This window comes from Labrus mixtus, chromosome 7, assembly GCF_963584025.1.
Source record: "Labrus mixtus chromosome 7, fLabMix1.1, whole genome shotgun sequence".
In the NCBI taxonomy this organism is placed as follows: Eukaryota; Metazoa; Chordata; class Actinopteri; order Labriformes; family Labridae; genus Labrus; species Labrus mixtus.
In genome coordinates this window covers 25,955,228-25,972,388 of record NC_083618.1, presented here as the reverse complement: position 1 = coordinate 25,972,388, position 17,161 = coordinate 25,955,228, and the positions used below count along the sequence as shown (strand labels likewise).

The window sequence follows — 17,161 nt, the reverse complement described above, 5'->3', positions numbered from 1 at the left end:
ATTTATTTTCCCCAACAGATTTGCTGTAAACTTATCAATGTTAAGAACTTATCAGAAAATGCTCTGGGACAAACCATGGGCTGTAAATATTTTAAAAACAGTTTATGGGACAAACGGGGACAAAACTATTTTATTTTGAAGCACCATCGGAAGTGTCTCTATCTGGCTTCTTGTACCTATGCGCACATGTATTGCGCATCTACGTCACCATCCGGCCCCTTGCCATGGAGAAGGGCGCGAGATAGAAATCCAGGAGCGCGGACAACCCGGGCGCTCTGCTCCAGCTGGTCACAAGCTGCTTGCTACATTCAACACAACAGCACCGAGGCCTCCATCTCAACCAGCGGTCACCTCCTAAAGACAACAAAAAAAAAAAAGAAGCGGAATACAACTCAACAGTATCTAATATTCATGCACATGACGTGAAACGACAGCAGGACAAATCACCGTCTGACCGTAAACAACAGAAACCGAGGGAAATGTCTTGGTGGGCGCGCTGGTAAGATGCTGCTAGTTTTGAATAGCCTATTCAGTGTCAATATTAAACATAATGAATTATGGTTACAGTAGTATAGCATTCAGGAGGCTGATTTGTGTATTTTGTCCAAATCCTGCAACATTTGAGTACAGAACCGACTCTCGTCTGTGCCGCCCTTTTCCGGATAATGAGAATAAAGTTGCAGCAGTAATTTATTTAATGCAAGGGAATTCCTTCTTCACCCATTGCAATCAATTTACGTCTTACATTGTATATAACTTTTAACTTTAACATTGTATAAGTTCATGCATATAGACAGAGTGTCCGTCTAGTCACAGGAAACCGGACTGATAAACCGGATTATCAAGTTCCACTCATCTTAAGGGGGGCCACAGTCACAGATACAGATGCTACTTTCTGCTCTCCTTGTCAGCTTTGCACTGTGCTCATCACAGCTGTTTCTTCCTCAGTGATGATGGAGAGGAGGCCATGCATCAAGACACCGATTCTGATGTGGCAGATCAGCGAGATGGTGGGAAAGTGAAGGTGAAATGGACACCAGAGGAGGTGATTGCCAGGACTCGTCCCAGTAATTTACATGTTGTCTCAGTGTAAACAATGGCGCTTGTAGGACAGGGGACATTAACATGCGAGTGTGTGTGTGTATGTTTACAGGATGACCAGCTCAAGGCTCTGGTTCAAAAGCTAGGACCCACTGATTGGAAATACATTGCCAGCTATATACCAGTAAGTTGGATTATTTTATTTGTGAAACATATAAACTGAGTTGTTAAATCAGCTCTCTCTTTCAGTGCTTTTAAGTTTCGAATGTGTTTGTTTGTATAGAATCACAGTGAACACCAGTGTCAGCACCGTTGGTTTAAGATCTTGGACCCAGAATTGGTTAAAGGTCCCTGGACAAAGGAGGAGGACGAGAAGGTAGCTGATTCATTAAAAAAGTTACATGGAGGTCAATTATTTGACTCTCTAAGAACAGTGTATCTGGTGTGTTTAGTCAGAAAGAAATGTAATGTTGCCCCCCCCCCCCCCCCTTCATTTTTCTGCAGGTTATAGAGCTTGTAAATCAATATGGCAACAAACAGTGGGCAATGGTCGCCAAGCATCTGAAGGGCAGACTGGGGAAGCAATGTAGGGAGCGCTGGCACAATCACCTCAACCCCAATGTGAAGAAATCATCATGGACAGCCGAGGAGGACCTCATCATCTACAAGGCTCACTGTCTGCTCGGAAACCGCTGGGCTGAGATTGCCAAGTTGCTCCCTGGAAGGTAAATACTCCAGTGGTGTTCACAGAAAAACACCGTGAAGCTGTTTTGTAATGCGTAATTGGGAGCAATGCCCGTCCTTCTCTTATTTCTTGTTGTTATATTTATACACAGGACGGATAATGCCGTGAAGAATCACTGGAATTCCACCATCAAACGCAAGTTAGAGATGGGTTTCTATGCCGGGGAGGTCTTTAGGCCCAATGAACTTGAAGAGCTGTTGGCCCGTGTGAATAAAGACATGCAGGTTGGCTGTCTTTCCAACATGTATAACTCCAATATGGATGCAATGTCAAGCTTTGAGAACATTGCTGAAAAATACTGTTTCTTGTTCACACAGATTCCCGGTGGTTCCCAAGATGATCCAGACAAAGATGCAGAGCAGAAAACACATAATTCAGTACGCACACAATAACATACGTTTTGAAAAAGTCACTATACAACACAGGTACACATCGTACATTAAAGAGGTGTAACTATGTTTATAATCTCGGTGTTTTCTACATTTTTCACCAGATGCAGGAAACTCCAGGCTCAGTCTCTGTTGAAACTGGCCGCGGTGAAGCAGGACCGTCAAATGCTGTGTCCTCCCCTAAGGACGGTTTAAGCCCCAAGACTGAAGCAGACTCCAGCTGGGTGGTGGACAGTTCTGGCTTTCTCTCTCCTTCTGGCCCAGCGCTGAAAGAAGTGCTGGAATTGGTTGATGGGGTATGTATCCCAAATAACCCACAGAGTTCTCTTTTTGAAAGAAGTAAATGTGATTCTGTTCAGGGGGTTAGGGTTGTTAACTCTAACCCCCCTAACCTTTGTAAAAGACAAGAGGACAAGAACTAAATATTTAATAAAACATTATTATTCATATAATTGCTGAAAACAGTACAAACCATTAAAATGACACAAGGATTTCTGTGGCCCAAAACAGGTTTAGACTGGAGCTTCATCTAATAACTACAGTTTTTACAATAGAGATAAAAATGATTACTTTACTTAATTTAAAGGTATTGTTGTTATTGCAATTTTACAAAAGACATAAGTCTGTTACAACTTTTTATTTTTGCTCTATTTTTCACAGAGTAACTTTTATGACTATTTTCCCCTTTACATCTTCATGCTTAACTTAGCATCAAAAAGAAAAGCCTAGCTACGTTTAATATTGTAGAAGAGATATTCAGTTGGGCCAATTCATAACAAATGTTATCTCAAGACACTATACAAAAGGTGCAGGTCTAGACCGTACCCTTTAGTCCACATCAGCAGGTTGTCCAAACCAACGATCCCGAGAAAGCTATGAGACAAAGGAGCTCAAGAACTCATAGGGAGAGAATTGGTTAGAAAATCAAAGTGTACATGAAGATTTACAGATAGTAGCATGCCGTAATATGATTTTAATTCATACAGAAAGAGAGAGGGCTCAATGTACCCATACTAAATCCTTTAACAGGCTGCGATTCCGCTACAGCACCATAACAAGGTTTTACACCTTTGTACTTCCACATTGCATTGGCAGTGGTGTAATACTGGTGTCCCAGTGTGTGATTTGACATTTCAGAACAAGAGGCTCGGCATGTAAAACACACACAGGGCGCTCTTCTGCCCTGCTGGCTCTGACATTAAACATTAACACCGTCTCCTTCCTGTTACGCCTCTGTTGCTACCTCCGATGGTGGATCAGGGGCAGAACAACTTCACCCCGCCATTCCAACCCCGAGCTTTACAAATTGCGGACGAGGTGTAACAGATGTAAATATTCTGCCTTCAAGTGCCATAAATGTTTAACTATCAAAATGTCTCTTTGTCCGTCAGGACCTCGATGGCTGGTGCAACCTCGCAGCCTTTGACCTGCCTGAGGACAGTCCAAGCCCGGAGCGCCACCAGTTTCGTCTGGAGGGCAGTGCCCTGCAGGAGTTAAGCAAAGGCAGCAAGGGGGAACTCATCCCCATCTCTCCTGGAGGCGTGACGCCACCCTCCACACAGATCCGTAGGAGCAGGAGATACAATGCCTTTTCTCCGGATGCTAATAACTCCATGACCCCCAAGAGCACTCCGGTCAAAATCTTGCCCTTTTCTCCATCTCAAGTAAGTCATTAAGTCCTGTAGCACTTTGTATGATTATGGTAATAAAAGTCATATCAGAAAGACCACATGATAACTTGTGCGGTTTCAGTTCCTCAACATGTGGACCAAGCAGGACACTCATGACCTGGAGAACCCATCCCTCACATCCACGCCAGTCTGCAGCCAGAAAGCCATTGTTACTACACCGCTACAACGTGACAAGACCCCCCACACTCAGAAAGAAAACTCAGCGTAAGTGATTTCAAACTAGTGAATAGACCGCACTTAGAGCTCTGTTATATTCTTTGGACCACACTAAGTTCCTTATTATTATTATTTTTACTTGATTGACAGTGTCAGAATCAGCTTTATTGTCCAGTTAAGCTCGTACATACAAGGAATTTGACGTCAACAAAGTGTGCACTCTATGCACAAAAGTATTACATTAAATCTTAAGCAATAAACAAACTAAACTAAACTAAAAACTGTACTAGCTTACATGAGATAATTGTGCAGTAGTGAGTAGTGATACTTTGATACTTGGATGGCTCAGACTCATTGGGACCCCTGTGTCAGATCTTTTTTGATTATATTTTGATTTAACACAAAGCAATGTACAAACCAAGAAAGAGAAAACATTACAGGTATTCATAATGGAATGATTACTAGACCAATGGTGAAATGATAAAACACATTCAAATATAACATTCAGTAGTAGAATGTGCTAATGGAAAAAGTATTCCACAAATCAAAAAAAGAAAAGCCCTTGTGACTGATCACCGACCTGAGAGAGAGAGTGGATGTTGTGGATGCGGTGTATCATGTTTGAGTCACTTGAGTGTACCTACTAATGGTTTGCGAACAACGCAGCTCTCGCTCTCAACCTAACCAACGATACCAGCCAATCAGAAGCGGAGGAGGGCGGGACTTGTAAATACTGAAAGTTTTAGCGATTTCTCGTGTTAGCATGTTGTCCTCGGTGCAAAATGGAAAACGGATTAAAGAATCCTGATAATGCATTATTAGTAGACAATGGACTTTGGGCAGCTGGTGCCACAGACTGAGGAAGGCGGGTGTTTTTTCCTGCACGGTGTGTGCGAGGAAGCAGCTGCTGTAAACCCCCAGGGGTAAGAAAGTTATCTCTACATGGAGCCCGGACACAAAGTTGCTCTTCATCACTCAACTACGATACAGGGAGTGACAGTTGCTGCTGCACCTTCCTGTCTAGGGTTTTTCAAAGTTGCTTGCATTTTAAAGCTGTGTCACTCAGTTTGCATAATTATTTTTAAACACATGGTGCAAAGCAGCGACCTGTGCAGAGTCTCAACCCCTTCCCCTTCCCCCTCCCAACAACATTTTCACTTTCAGGCCTTGGTAGGACCTGACATAATCTTCTTAAACACAAGTATGGCCCATAGACTGTGCATATTAATGTATGGCCCAGCATCTAGTAGCAGTTTCAGGTCAAGTGTCTACAGGCTTCAAAAAATGAGGCTGCCTCATAAGTGCAGTGTTTCTGCCTTATCAGCTCTTGAATGTTAATATATGTTTTTAAAGCGGGTCAACTTGTTTGCAGTTGTGATAACGCTATGATATCTGTAAGAATTTCAAAATGTTCTGGATCTGTTTGTTCGATTTGTATTTGCTTCTGAGTTTCACATTTCTCGTTCATTTTGTTTCTTCTTAGATTTGTTACACCCAACCACAAGTCTGAGCTCTGCACCACCCCACGAACTCCAACGCCTTTCAAAAATGCCATGGAGAAGTATGCGCTGATGCCTTTGGTAGGTATCTAATGTGCAGGTGAATGGAATGAGTACCAGGTTTGGGATTTATCAACACTGAATTAAAACAACTGTTTATTCTGTGTAATCTCAGCCTCAGACTCCAAACCTTGAAGATGACATCAACGAAGTCATCCTAAGAGATGCAGGGATCAACGTGATTCATTTACGGTCCACTCCACCCAAGCAAAGACGCAAAACAACGGTAATTATGAATAAGCTCTCATGCTGTGCACCTGTTTTCAACTTGAAACCGCAGTTTGAGGTATACCACCAAACCCATTTATAGATATAATCAAAAACTAAAGTCGATACAATTTATTTCAACTGATAGTTAGATATCCTGCCCTATCTAGAAAATACAGTTTGTACCCTGTACAAGACAACATTGTTGCAGTGATTAAAGATAAAGAATGGATATATGTACTTAACTGAATTGTGAAGGATTTTATCCCAAAAGCTAATCTTCAAAAGTATTCCTCTTGAACTTTTATAGGTTAACAGTGAATGATAGGAGCAGACTGTAAGATATCTCCCTGAAATAAGTTTTGTATTGAATTACTTTTACAATGGCACATGTTAAGGCTTTAGTACATTGTATTTAGTTGTAAATTATTCATGGTGTAAGATCGCCTTGAGGTCCAAAATAATGAAAAGCAGGGAGTGTGATCTGTTCTTAATGTTTTTATAGCTCATACTTGGGCTTTTAAGTACAAGTTTTAACTTGAGTGAACTCCTGTTGAACTATTACAGCTGTTTGTCGACAGTTTAAACTTTGAATGGTTGACTACTTGGGAGAATGAAGTATTCGCTTTTTTCCTGTTTCACACTGCATTACCGGCACAAACTCAAGCCGTGGGATGGTGACTTACAGTGACTGTCATTCACTGTTGTTCTGCATGCGGCTGCACAGGAGCAACTGTGTGTGAAATACCTTGTTCTTCTACTTCCCACGCCGGACATTTCTAGGCTTTTCGCTTCTAACACTGTTCAAAAAATGCTCTGAACTTCTGTTGAAGCGCCTTGCTACGACATTGACAGTGAAACGGAAACTTACATACACTTTTCTTCATCTCGTAGCATCGGCCTCCTATGAAGAAAGTACGGAAATCTTTGGCCCTTGATGACATGGACTGCCAGGTGAGGCCTACGTCCAAACGGAAGTCTCACAAACATAGCATCAAGGTAAATGATTGAACATCAACAGCTATTTGTTTTTTGCCAACCAGTAGATTTGATGAATTCACATTTGATTAATTTTTTTTTTTTTTTGCCACAGGACGACCCCATGATAGTTTCTTTCAACTCTTCCTCAATCTGCAGTAAGCGACATGATAATATATTGGACCAGGGCTTCCTTCTGGGACCGAGTGACAGTGCCATATTTCCCAGCACAATGCCCCCCCGTCTGGCAAGTTTTTAAAAAAAAATCTTAAAAGGAATTGATATCCTCAACCGTTGTAAAGTATTTTACCGTGACGTTTCTACCTGAACCTAACCCTTCTGTGATTGTGTTTTGTTTCCGTCTTCAGATGTCAAAAGAATGGGAGATGGTTGTTTGTGGACAAACTAAAGATCAGCTCATCATGACAGAAAAAGCAAGACACTACCTCCGCTCACTAAAATCCCACGCCACCAACCGAGCTCTGATTCTGTCCTGAGAGATCTCGCATCTGTGCATCAATATGTTACACTTTCTGAACCTCATGTTGTTGTTATCCTCCTGCTTTCTGCGGTTGCAATTCTCGGTGGTGAAAACGTGGCATTAGTAGGCTTAGTGCAGTTTTTGAAAGAAGTTCATAGCAATCATAGCTGATATTTTTACATCCCTATCAAATATTGGAGAGAGAATGTTGTTTTTTAGAGTTGGTCCTACTCTCATGCCATGTGCATGACTTGAATAACGCGTTAATCACATTTTTCTGTATGCATGTCACCTGAACATGTTTGAAAAGAACAATGATTGTAAAAATGAAAATCAAGACTAAATGTGTGCTATCACTGAAAGACATAGTTTTACATTGCCCTATGTGTCTGTAATTTAGCAGTTTTTAAAGTTGTAAAGAACATACACTCAGGTTGCAGCTCCATATTTCAAGTTCTGTTGTATAACTAGAATATGGAGTAAAATTAGACAGTATTACATACTTTTGAAAATTAGGGATACATGTTAAAAATGTAGAGTGAACATTATCGAAAAAAAACTATTTTGCTCTTGATACTAAATATGCACCTCAATATGCATATTAGTTAGAGTTAGAATCTCACATTGAGAAAATGATATTTCCTGGAAGTGTTATAGTCTCTGCAGCACATTAATCCTTCAAGGTGGTGCTACTACTTGGTTACAACAAAGTGATGAACATACTCGACAGTGTTTTATGCAATAACTGGGTAGATAACATGTCATGGACGCATTGAAGCTGTGCCAGCATTCATGGAAGAGGTATTGTTTGTAAATATTTAGTGTTGAATGTTTTTTTGTAATGAAAGAAATTTGTTTAAAAAATAAAATAAAGCTATTAGAATTTTCCTTGTGCAACTGCATCATTTACAGTTGCATATATGTACCTTATTTAACATACACACTAGTTTAATTTAGTCGAGAGGATGTTTTGAATCTAGCTAAAACATGCATTTCAAGATTAATTTAAAGCTGTCTGGATTTTAGAGTGGGTGTTTCACATTGCTCCTTAGTGAAAGTTTAAGGATGCAGGTTTTTAATGTGCATTCTCTTGCTGTTTAAAAACTCCTTAAGTCAAAGGATGTGATTTTTCATTTCTTGTCCTGTAGTCTATTTTTGATTTTCACTGAAAATGGGCTCAATTTCATCCGGGGGGGTTTAAATGCCAATCAACTAAAATGTGCCTTTACTTAGTAAAGAACATTATACAACAGTTAGTTAAAAGTGAGCAGTCAAATTGGAGAATACATTTTACAATGCTGAAATTATTGAATGCAAAATCACTGGGATAGTGACTGACTGCCACTCTTACTTTACTTTTCAATGTCCAGATTTATTTGGGGTTTTATTTGTGTTACTGCAGAAAAACCATTCTCACAGGTAAAATAATGCATAAGGAAGGAGTGTGGCTCTTCTTCATTACCCATAGTTCTACAGGTGAAGCTTCGTCTTTCCAGCTTTATGTTTACCTGGCTGGACGTCCTCTCACCTAATTTGTCAAGCTTTGCAAGCAGTGCAAAACGTTGTGCGTTGTTTTTATTTATTTTTGCCAAAACAGATATCTTCAGTAAACAGGTTTATTGTTTTTGCGCACAAAATCACAGACTAACAAAATACGGGTTGTTTTTTTTTTGTCCATTTACTTTTTACGAACTTCCGGGGCAGTTATTATCCTGCTGGCAGATTGCTGATAAAATTGTCATGGACTTTATTTCCTAAAAGAATGTTTAAAAATTTTTTTTAAAAAAATGTGATATTGATATAACTTTATCGTAGATATTGCACTTAACCAAAATTTCAAAGCCATGTTTTATTTTGAAATCTCAATCCACAACCGGATATTATCCATTAAGTGACAGTTGGCGATCTGAGACACCGGAAGCACTCGTCGGTTTTGGTGACGCTGCATTAGACTGCAAGACATGGACCGGTCTCGTAAGTGGTTTTTCGTACATTTTGAATGTAAAGTAACTAATAGGTTTGTTCTTTTTGGTTATTTTAGTTAGTTTACTTTTATACAATTGCCAGTATTTTAAAAAAAATAGTTAAAAAAACCCTGCATTGTGCATTGAATTCGTTGCTTCCTACTCAGGCCTCAAACCTGCAACGAAAGACCAAGCGGTATCTCAATGAATGAATGTATATCGTAACGGAATCTGTCGTTTCTTATCTCAGTTGTGATAAGTATTAACACCTGTGTGTGTGCTCAGGGTTGTTCGGATGGTTCCTCATCAGCCTGGCTCTTGCCTGGTCTCAGGCGCTCACACCGGCGCACTACCTTTCTCTGTCTGATGTGGCCAGACTGCAGACCCTCCTCAGCCAACAATTCACCGATCTGGAGTCAGCATACTACTCTGTTGTTGGTCTGACCAAACTGGGAGCGTCTGTTCCCGATCCTACGGTACAAAGACTCTCCATTATGCGTTTTATGACTTGAGTAATGCACAGTACACGATGATTCCCAATGTTCTACTGTTTTAAAAAACACACATGTGTTTGTGTCTGTAGGAAGTGTGCCAGTACCTCAAATCTCAGCTTGACCCCACCAGTGTTGACTCCCTCTTCTTTGCCGCTGAGACCAGCCAAGCAATCTCAGGATGTGAGGTAAGGAAATCTTACCTGGACCTTCTTATACAACCTGTACACTGTTATTATACAATTAAAAATCAATGCATCTATGTATCAATCAATCAATCAATCAAACTTTATTTATACAGCACCTTTCAGACAAATTAAATTGCAGTTCAAAGTGCTTAACAAGAGTGCAGAAAAGTTATTGACAAAAAGTAGTTTATGAAATCATTGAGAGACTAATGCACACCAATAAGAATTAAAAAAAATATGTATAAAAATAAAATACGACACATAAAAGCAACAAGATATTAAAATAAATACACAAGAGGAAAATATTTAAAATTGCAGTAGGATAAAAAAAGACAATACAGTAATGTAAACATTTGAATTCATATAAAGCACTATATAAAAGCCAGACTGAATAAATGAGTTTTAAAGACTGCGTTTAAAAAATCTCGATATTCTGGGCTCCTCTCAGACCCTCGGGAAGGTCGTTCCACGGTCTCGGAGCGTAACAGCTGAAAGCAGCATCGCCAAAGGTTTTTGTCCTGCTCTGTGGAACAGCTAAGAGAGAGGAACTGGAGGATCTGAGCGGGCCGTACTGGTTCATAAGCTAAAATCATATCTGATAGGTAGTCTGGTGCAAGGCCATGTAGTGCTTTATAAACTAATAAAATAATTTTAAAATCAACACGAAAACTAACAGGCAGCCAGTGTAAAGATTTTAAAACAGGTGTGATGTGTGTAGTAGAACATTTTAGTTAGGCTATAAAGCACAGCAAAAGAAAGTTGTCAAAAAATATTGAGAAAATAACACATGAATCACAATACATGTTTAGATTTTGGAAATCGACATTATAGCCGAGTGATCAAGACAATTCTAGTAAAAAAAAAAAGAAAAAATACACAAGATATTAAGGTTGTCAAAGTTTTAGATCATGATACCAATTACACTTGTTTTGAAACCATGCAATCTCAGTCGTTTTAATGATCGATAGTATTGAAAATGAAAAATGTTCTGCAACGAAATGTTACCTGTGCAATTTAGACAGTGTGCAGGAGTTTGCCTGCATGTGTTGGGAAATTAAAAACAATAAATTACCTGCCATTATTGGGTGCCTTGGACTTATATTTTTGTTGCAGTATTGAAAGGGTTATTGCAGTTGTTTGGTTTTTATCCTGTATCATACCTTACTTTAAAAATTCTGCTATTAAAACAACTCTATAAGATCATTAGTTTGACATTAATGTTTCCTGGAAAAGGGTTAATAATGCTGTATTTTATTGCAAACTTATAAGCACTTTAGTTTTATGAGATTTCTGTTCACTTCATAGATACCTGTGTCCAATGAAACCCGTGACATCCTCCTGGCAGCGGTCAGTGAAGATTCAACCATGGCTCAGATTCATCGGGCTGTGAGTGCTCTCAGCTCTCTGGGGCTCCCACTGGCTTCTCAGGAAGTCGTAGGTGCCTTGACAGCTCGCATCAACAAGGAGGACAATGTTATGGCGTAAGTAGTGTTCAGGGAGTTCAGAAGCCTTCTATATGAAAGGATCCTAAAGGGCTCATGGGGCCAATGATTTTACTCTGTAGTTAGTAATACAAAAATGTATCTTTTCATCTCTTTGGACAGGATCACTTTGGCTCTGCAAACAGCAACCCGTCTGTCCCAGCAGGCAGAATTTGGAGGAATACTTGAGGAAATCGAGGTGAGTTTTATAACTTCCACTAGGTGGTGCTGTGTTGCTTTTAAACTCAGAGCAAGAGACACACGAGTCTTAATCATGCTCTGAGATTTTTGTTTAGATCATATTTGACCAAACGTTTCTCCCCTCAGGATCTCACAGCTCGTTTGGATGATCTTGGTGGTATCTACCTCCAGTTTGAAGAGGGACTTGAGGCAACAGCCATGTTTGTGACGGCTGCTTATTCGCTGTCTGATCATGTGGATATGGAGCCCCCTCTGAAGGAGGTATACTTTCTATCCATCAGGATTTATTTCAGCCTTTTCTCAGAATGCGTTGTTGTCTCTGAAACTGATGAATTATGTGTTATCCCTACAGGACCAGGTCATCCAGCTGGTCAACTCCATCTTCAGCAAGAAATCCTGGGACTCTCTGGCCGAGGCCTTCAGTGTAGCAAGTGCCGCCGCCGCTCTGTCCAACAATCGCTTCCACGTGCCCGTCATTGTCAGTGCTCAAGGCCCTGCCACAGTGTCCCACAGCCAGCCTACCTTGCAGGTACAGATGACAGATATTTACAAACCTGCAGTCTTCTGCATGGGTTTTAATCACAACCAGTAAAACTATTTCTCTCTCTGGTTCACAGCTCCTTGTGACTGATGTCATGTCTCAGCCTCTGGCCTCAGCCAATGTGCTGGTAGAATCTGCATATGCTGTGGCCTCCAAGAGCGTGATTCTCAGCCAAGCACCATTCACACTTAATGAGTATGTATTAGAGAGAAATGTCTTTGCTTGAATTTTACATCGGTTTTCCACTCCTTGGAGATGATCTCCAAAATTGGAAGAATAAAAAAAAAAACTTTTATTACCTTATTGCTCTTCCCACAAAATGTTTTTACCGTTTACAGGAATGTTTTAGGATTGTAAGTAAGAATAACATAACTCAAATGTTTTAATACAAGTTTTATTGACTGTAGAGTGTGAAAAATCACAAGTGTTTTTTACTTTTTTTTATGTCAATCAATTGTCGAGTGATTTAAGGGTTATTTGTCTTCATCACTACTTCCTTGTTTTGGTATATAAATATGCTCCTTCTGTTTTTCAGTGGCGTCTTTGAATTAAATTTCATGTCGAACCAGCCCGCCAGTGGATATTACCAGTTTACTGTTGCAGTGACCGGAGATAGTCGCCTGGTTGCCAATCATGTAGAGGTGAGATGGCACGGATGGAATGGATTCATCAAACGTTAACTGCTTAAATTTTGTTGTTACACCTTTTGCAGTTTTTTCTTGCTTTCATTGTAGTGGTGGAGGATAAGAGTCGAATAAAGATGTGCTTTCATTGAGTCCGAAAGGCTTTCACACTTATTTACTCTTTTGTTGAGGGATTCACATTCCATTGTTATGCCCTGACTTGATGTTCATTTATTTTATTCCTGTGTCCACAGCTCAAAGTGAAGGTGTCCACTGAGGTGGCTGTCAGTAACATGGACCTGTCTGTGGTGGATAAAGACCAGAGCATTGGCACAAAGACTAGCAGGTTAGGAAAGAAAGTTTGATAAGGTGCTACCTTATTTCTGACCCATAGTAGAACAACCAAAGATGACTTTTTTTTTGTTTTTAATTCTCCAGGGTGGACTATCCTTCCAAAGCCAAGGCTTCCTTCACAGCTGACGGTCACCAGAACTTTGCGATGTCCTTCCAGCTGGTTGACGTCAACACTGGAGTGGAGCTTACCCCCCACCAGGTATGTAACTTCTTTGTTATAAATCTGTCTGACAAGAGCAATCATGAAGACTGCATCCTTTCACAAAACAGAAAGGAGTGAGCTCTGTCTTGTTTTCATTCAAGGACCTGTTTATTTTCTCTGTCACAGACATTTGTCCGGCTGCACAATCAGAAGACTGGCCAGGAAGTTGTGTTTGTGGCCGAGCCCGACAGCAAGAGCCTGTACAAGTTTGAGTTGGACACAACAGAGCGGAAATCAGAGTTTGCCTCCATCTCTGGTACCTATTCCCTTCACCTTATCGTTGGAGATGCTACTTTGGAGAATCCCATTTTGTGGAATGTGGTGAGTGTGTGTTCAGACCCAGTGGTGGTAAAATTGTTTTTTTCACACTGGTGTTGCAAGTGGTCAGATGTTTATTCATCATGCACTGAAGTGAAGTTTGAAATCTTTCCAAAGGCTGATGTTGTCCTGAAGTTTGTGGATGAGGAGGCTCCAGCTACCATTCAGCCCAAGACTCTTTATGTACCCAAACCAGAAATCCAGGTAATTCTTGTGGACTCCTTGTCGGTGTCACATTTACTTTACTATCAGTCCGGTGGTTTTGATATGGTCTCTCCTCTGTGCAGCACTTATTCAGGGAACCAGAGAAGAAGCCTCCCACGGTGGTCTCTAATGCCTTCACTGCACTCATCCTGTCTCCCTTCCTGCTTCTGCTCATCCTGGTAATATTGTAAAACATTGTACCAAATGTTTCTGTTTTTATATTATAGTGTGAAGCTAAACTGTACGGCAACATTTACCTGGATATCATTTTTAAAAAAGCTTGTTAATTAAAAAGACACACCTACAAACTAAGGTACTTCCACTATTAGACAAAACCTTTTTCAAATAAGCATTCATCTCTGTTATGATTGTTATAAACACAGAACAGCTCTTCAGAAGAAGCCTCCATGCACTGTGAATGAGGCTCCAGTACCGCATTAATATGATGCTTATTTTAATTTAAAAATCACAAAAGAAAGGTGTCTTTTTTTATCCTGCCAGGCATTTGTAGTGGTGACTAACAGTTTTTGTTGCGGTGAATCAGTGCATTGTGCGTTAGGTGGTAAACAATTTTTCAGACCTTTTGTTTACAGCTCTCGCAGGGGATGAGCTCACATTGTCTTTTATTCCCTCTCTCCTCTGTAGTGGTTAAAGCTTGGAGCCAACATTTCCAACTTCAGCTTCTCCCCCAGCACCATTCTGTTCCACGTGGGACACGCAGGTCGGTCCCGACGAAAATCAAATGTTTTATCACAAATATGATTGTTTCGCAGCCACGTCATCTGCTGTTCGTCCGCTGTTGTTCAAGAGAAGTGAATTGCAGTAACGACTGTGTGGCAGCGTGCATCATCATAATTAGTTTCAACAATGCATTATTCATGAAAGTCTCACAGGCAAGCTCACGATACAAAATACCCCACCAGACCCATCTGAAATATCTGTAGAATGTGAAACATGTTGTGTGCTGAGGCTCAGTCTATACTGGAATATCTCAAAGTTTATTTTTCCAAATGTCCCAAAAAATCTGCAAATGAAAAGGCATGTCAATTTGAGTATTCAGATTTGTTTGCATTTGTTATAAGCTGCTTTTTTCTGAGTTTTTCCTTTTCTTTTTTTTACACCAAGTTACCTCAGTTATGCAATAAATGACTCCTGTAATAAGCAACTACTTTTATTTTTTTTTAATGTTAAATTATTATTTTTAGATGAGAGAGGAAAGGTCAGAGAGAGGACGAGCGAGAGGCTGACATTGCACCGATGCTGCATGATTCAAAAATGTATACAATAATACATCGTGGAACAACCTTCAGTCACACTCTGTAGTTATGTTATTAACTAGATTGTTGGTCTTGATAGTATATTCACAATTGTGTTAACCATGGCAGCAGATTTGCTTGGATGTTAATGTTCAAATCCTGCTTGGATGTTTCCTTTCAGCCTTGCTGGGCTTGATGTACGTCTACTGGACCCACCTGAACATGTTCCAGACCCTGAAGTACCTGGCGATTATCGGTGGTGTAACTTTCCTCGCCGGGAACCGCATGCTGGCCCAGAAAGCAGTGAAGAGGTACGTCTCCCGATGGATCCTGGAACAAATAGTTCTTGAAGGGTCCTTAATCCCAGAGAGAGAGAGAGAGAGAGAGAGAGAGACGTGCTCCTTTTCAGACGACGAGGACTCTGGTGCTTTGAGACCTCTTAGCAGTTCTTAGCCTGAAAACCTGAGGAAAAGTGCCTAATCCATTTCAGTAGCTTCTGAGTGGGTCTCCAGGGGCTGATTTCAGTGACAGGCTCTCTCCCAGGAGGAAATCTCATGCCTACTTGGACCAGGAGAGAAACGAGGCAGCAGAAATCTGCAAGAGTGATGATTTAAGTGGCAATTTCTTTAGAGTGAGCAATTTGTAGCCCGTGTTTCAGAATCCAGACATCATGTAATTGTTCACTTCTACTTCTTGCTGTTATGACAGCCCGTGTAACACTTTTTAGAGCAGGTCATATATTCCATTAATGATTTCACAAATATAGTTTTCCAGTGAGGACCTTCTTTCCCCCTATTTCCTTGTGATCTCTGTCAGCTGGTGCCTGTTTTTTTTTTTTTTTTAACCCTTCTTTCAACACCTTGCTGTCTCTTTATTACTCTTTCAGGATTGCGGCAGAGCAAAGTAGTAGGTTGGCAAAGTATAGGAGCCTACGATAAAGCCCCCATTTGTAAAGAAATGGGTTGGTCGTTCTTCCAGGCTGAAGTAAGGGCATCCTCATAGACTGCATCCACAGTGCATTTCCATAATGGCTGGCAACATGCATGGCTGTGTGGTGCTCACTCATTCTAACTCAGAGTGTTCACATGTACTTGCCGCCCCCCCCCCCCCCCCCCCCCCCCCGGTTTGCTTCTCACTCATCCCACTGTGGTCATTACAACCATAGTCATGGTAATCCCTCCATTGTTGTCTGACCACCATGGTTCTGGTTGTGCCGATACATCCAGTGCCATGTCATGTGTTAGTGTGCCAAAAACAATGTGTCGTCCAGATCTCAGGAAAATGCCATTATAATGTGTGTGTTGTGTTTGTTGTGGAGGGTGTGCACATCAAAATGCATGATCAACCCTTTACGTGGCTTTTTGTAAATGACTGTAATTTGATATTTGTGATAATTTTTGACTGTTTTTCTCTCTTCCACAGAATTGAGAAAAAATAAGGGCATGAAAATTTAAAGAGGACACTGATGGAGCCCATTCATTGTTTCAACGGATTCATTCAACAGTGCATCAAATCGGACTTTAAACACGGCGTGGCGGTTCAAGAATCCAATCGACAGCTTAAACATGCAGTTTGTCAGTGTTGCCAAATGGAAGGAATCTAGACATCACAGCGGCTCTGAGGGGAAACAAAACGCTCACTGACAGATCCTCCTACTGAGGACTGTACAGCTACTGATCATTGCACTTCATCTTCCTGTGAGATTTGTGTTCTTTTTTTGTCCAACATGCCAGTGTTTTGTAACTGAGCTGGGATTTTTATTTGTGGTTTCTTGCTGGGGTTTTTTGTTTGATGATTTGTGGTCATATTTTGTACATTCCTCTTGGTCTTCACTCAGTGCCCGTTTCACCTCACATGTTTCATCTGATAAATAAACCACAGGCAGGGGCACTGACACTTTGATCATTACCCAGAAAAAAAATGGTTAATGAAGTAATACGGGCCGTTTGAGAATATGATGTTTTTGTAATGAGAGAGGAAATAAAGAATCTGAGGTGAATCCAAGCATCTAGTCTCTTTTATTCAGAAACAAATTGTCATGTGTAAGTTTTATTTTTGGGCTTTTTATTTTAGAGATGAGAGAGTGGAGAA

At 40.6% G+C, this 17,161-nt stretch overlaps 2 protein-coding genes across 4 annotated transcripts; both read left to right on the top strand.

Moving 5' to 3' along the window:
• Positions 1-214: 214 nt before the first annotated feature.
• On the top strand, positions 215-8,130 carry mybl2b (v-myb avian myeloblastosis viral oncogene homolog-like 2b). 2 transcript variants are annotated; one of them, XM_061041403.1, is made up of 14 exons: positions 215-499; positions 949-1,045; positions 1,154-1,225; positions 1,325-1,417; positions 1,546-1,766; positions 1,878-2,010; positions 2,104-2,163; positions 2,280-2,471; positions 3,567-3,839; positions 3,928-4,070; positions 5,506-5,602; positions 5,697-5,807; positions 6,683-6,742; positions 6,882-8,130. In XM_061041403.1, exons 1-14 carry the CDS (start codon positions 480-482, stop codon positions 7,023-7,025), a joined length of 1,716 nt encoding a protein of 571 aa, XP_060897386.1. In that variant the 5' UTR covers positions 215-479; the 3' UTR covers positions 7,026-8,130. The 2 variants fall into 2 exon arrangements, with proteins under 2 accessions (XP_060897386.1, XP_060897385.1); XM_061041402.1 differs by having other exon boundaries at positions 217-499; positions 6,683-6,787.
• A 1,007-nt stretch (positions 8,131-9,137) lies between these two features.
• rpn2 (ribophorin II) lies at positions 9,138-17,069 on the top strand. Of its 2 annotated transcripts, XM_061041400.1 has the most exons (18): positions 9,138-9,221; positions 9,497-9,687; positions 9,795-9,890; positions 11,196-11,371; positions 11,495-11,570; positions 11,699-11,833; positions 11,925-12,101; positions 12,190-12,308; positions 12,649-12,754; positions 12,991-13,082; positions 13,175-13,289; positions 13,419-13,613; positions 13,728-13,814; positions 13,898-13,993; positions 14,460-14,535; positions 15,252-15,381; positions 15,957-16,054; positions 16,493-17,069. In XM_061041400.1, exons 1-17 carry the CDS (start codon positions 9,209-9,211, stop codon positions 16,006-16,008), a joined length of 1,932 nt encoding a protein of 643 aa, XP_060897383.1. In that variant the 5' UTR covers positions 9,138-9,208; the 3' UTR covers positions 16,009-16,054; positions 16,493-17,069. The 2 variants fall into 2 exon arrangements, with proteins under 2 accessions (XP_060897383.1, XP_060897384.1); XM_061041401.1 differs by lacking the exon at positions 15,957-16,054 and having other exon boundaries at positions 9,194-9,221.
• Positions 17,070-17,161: the final 92 nt, after the last annotated feature.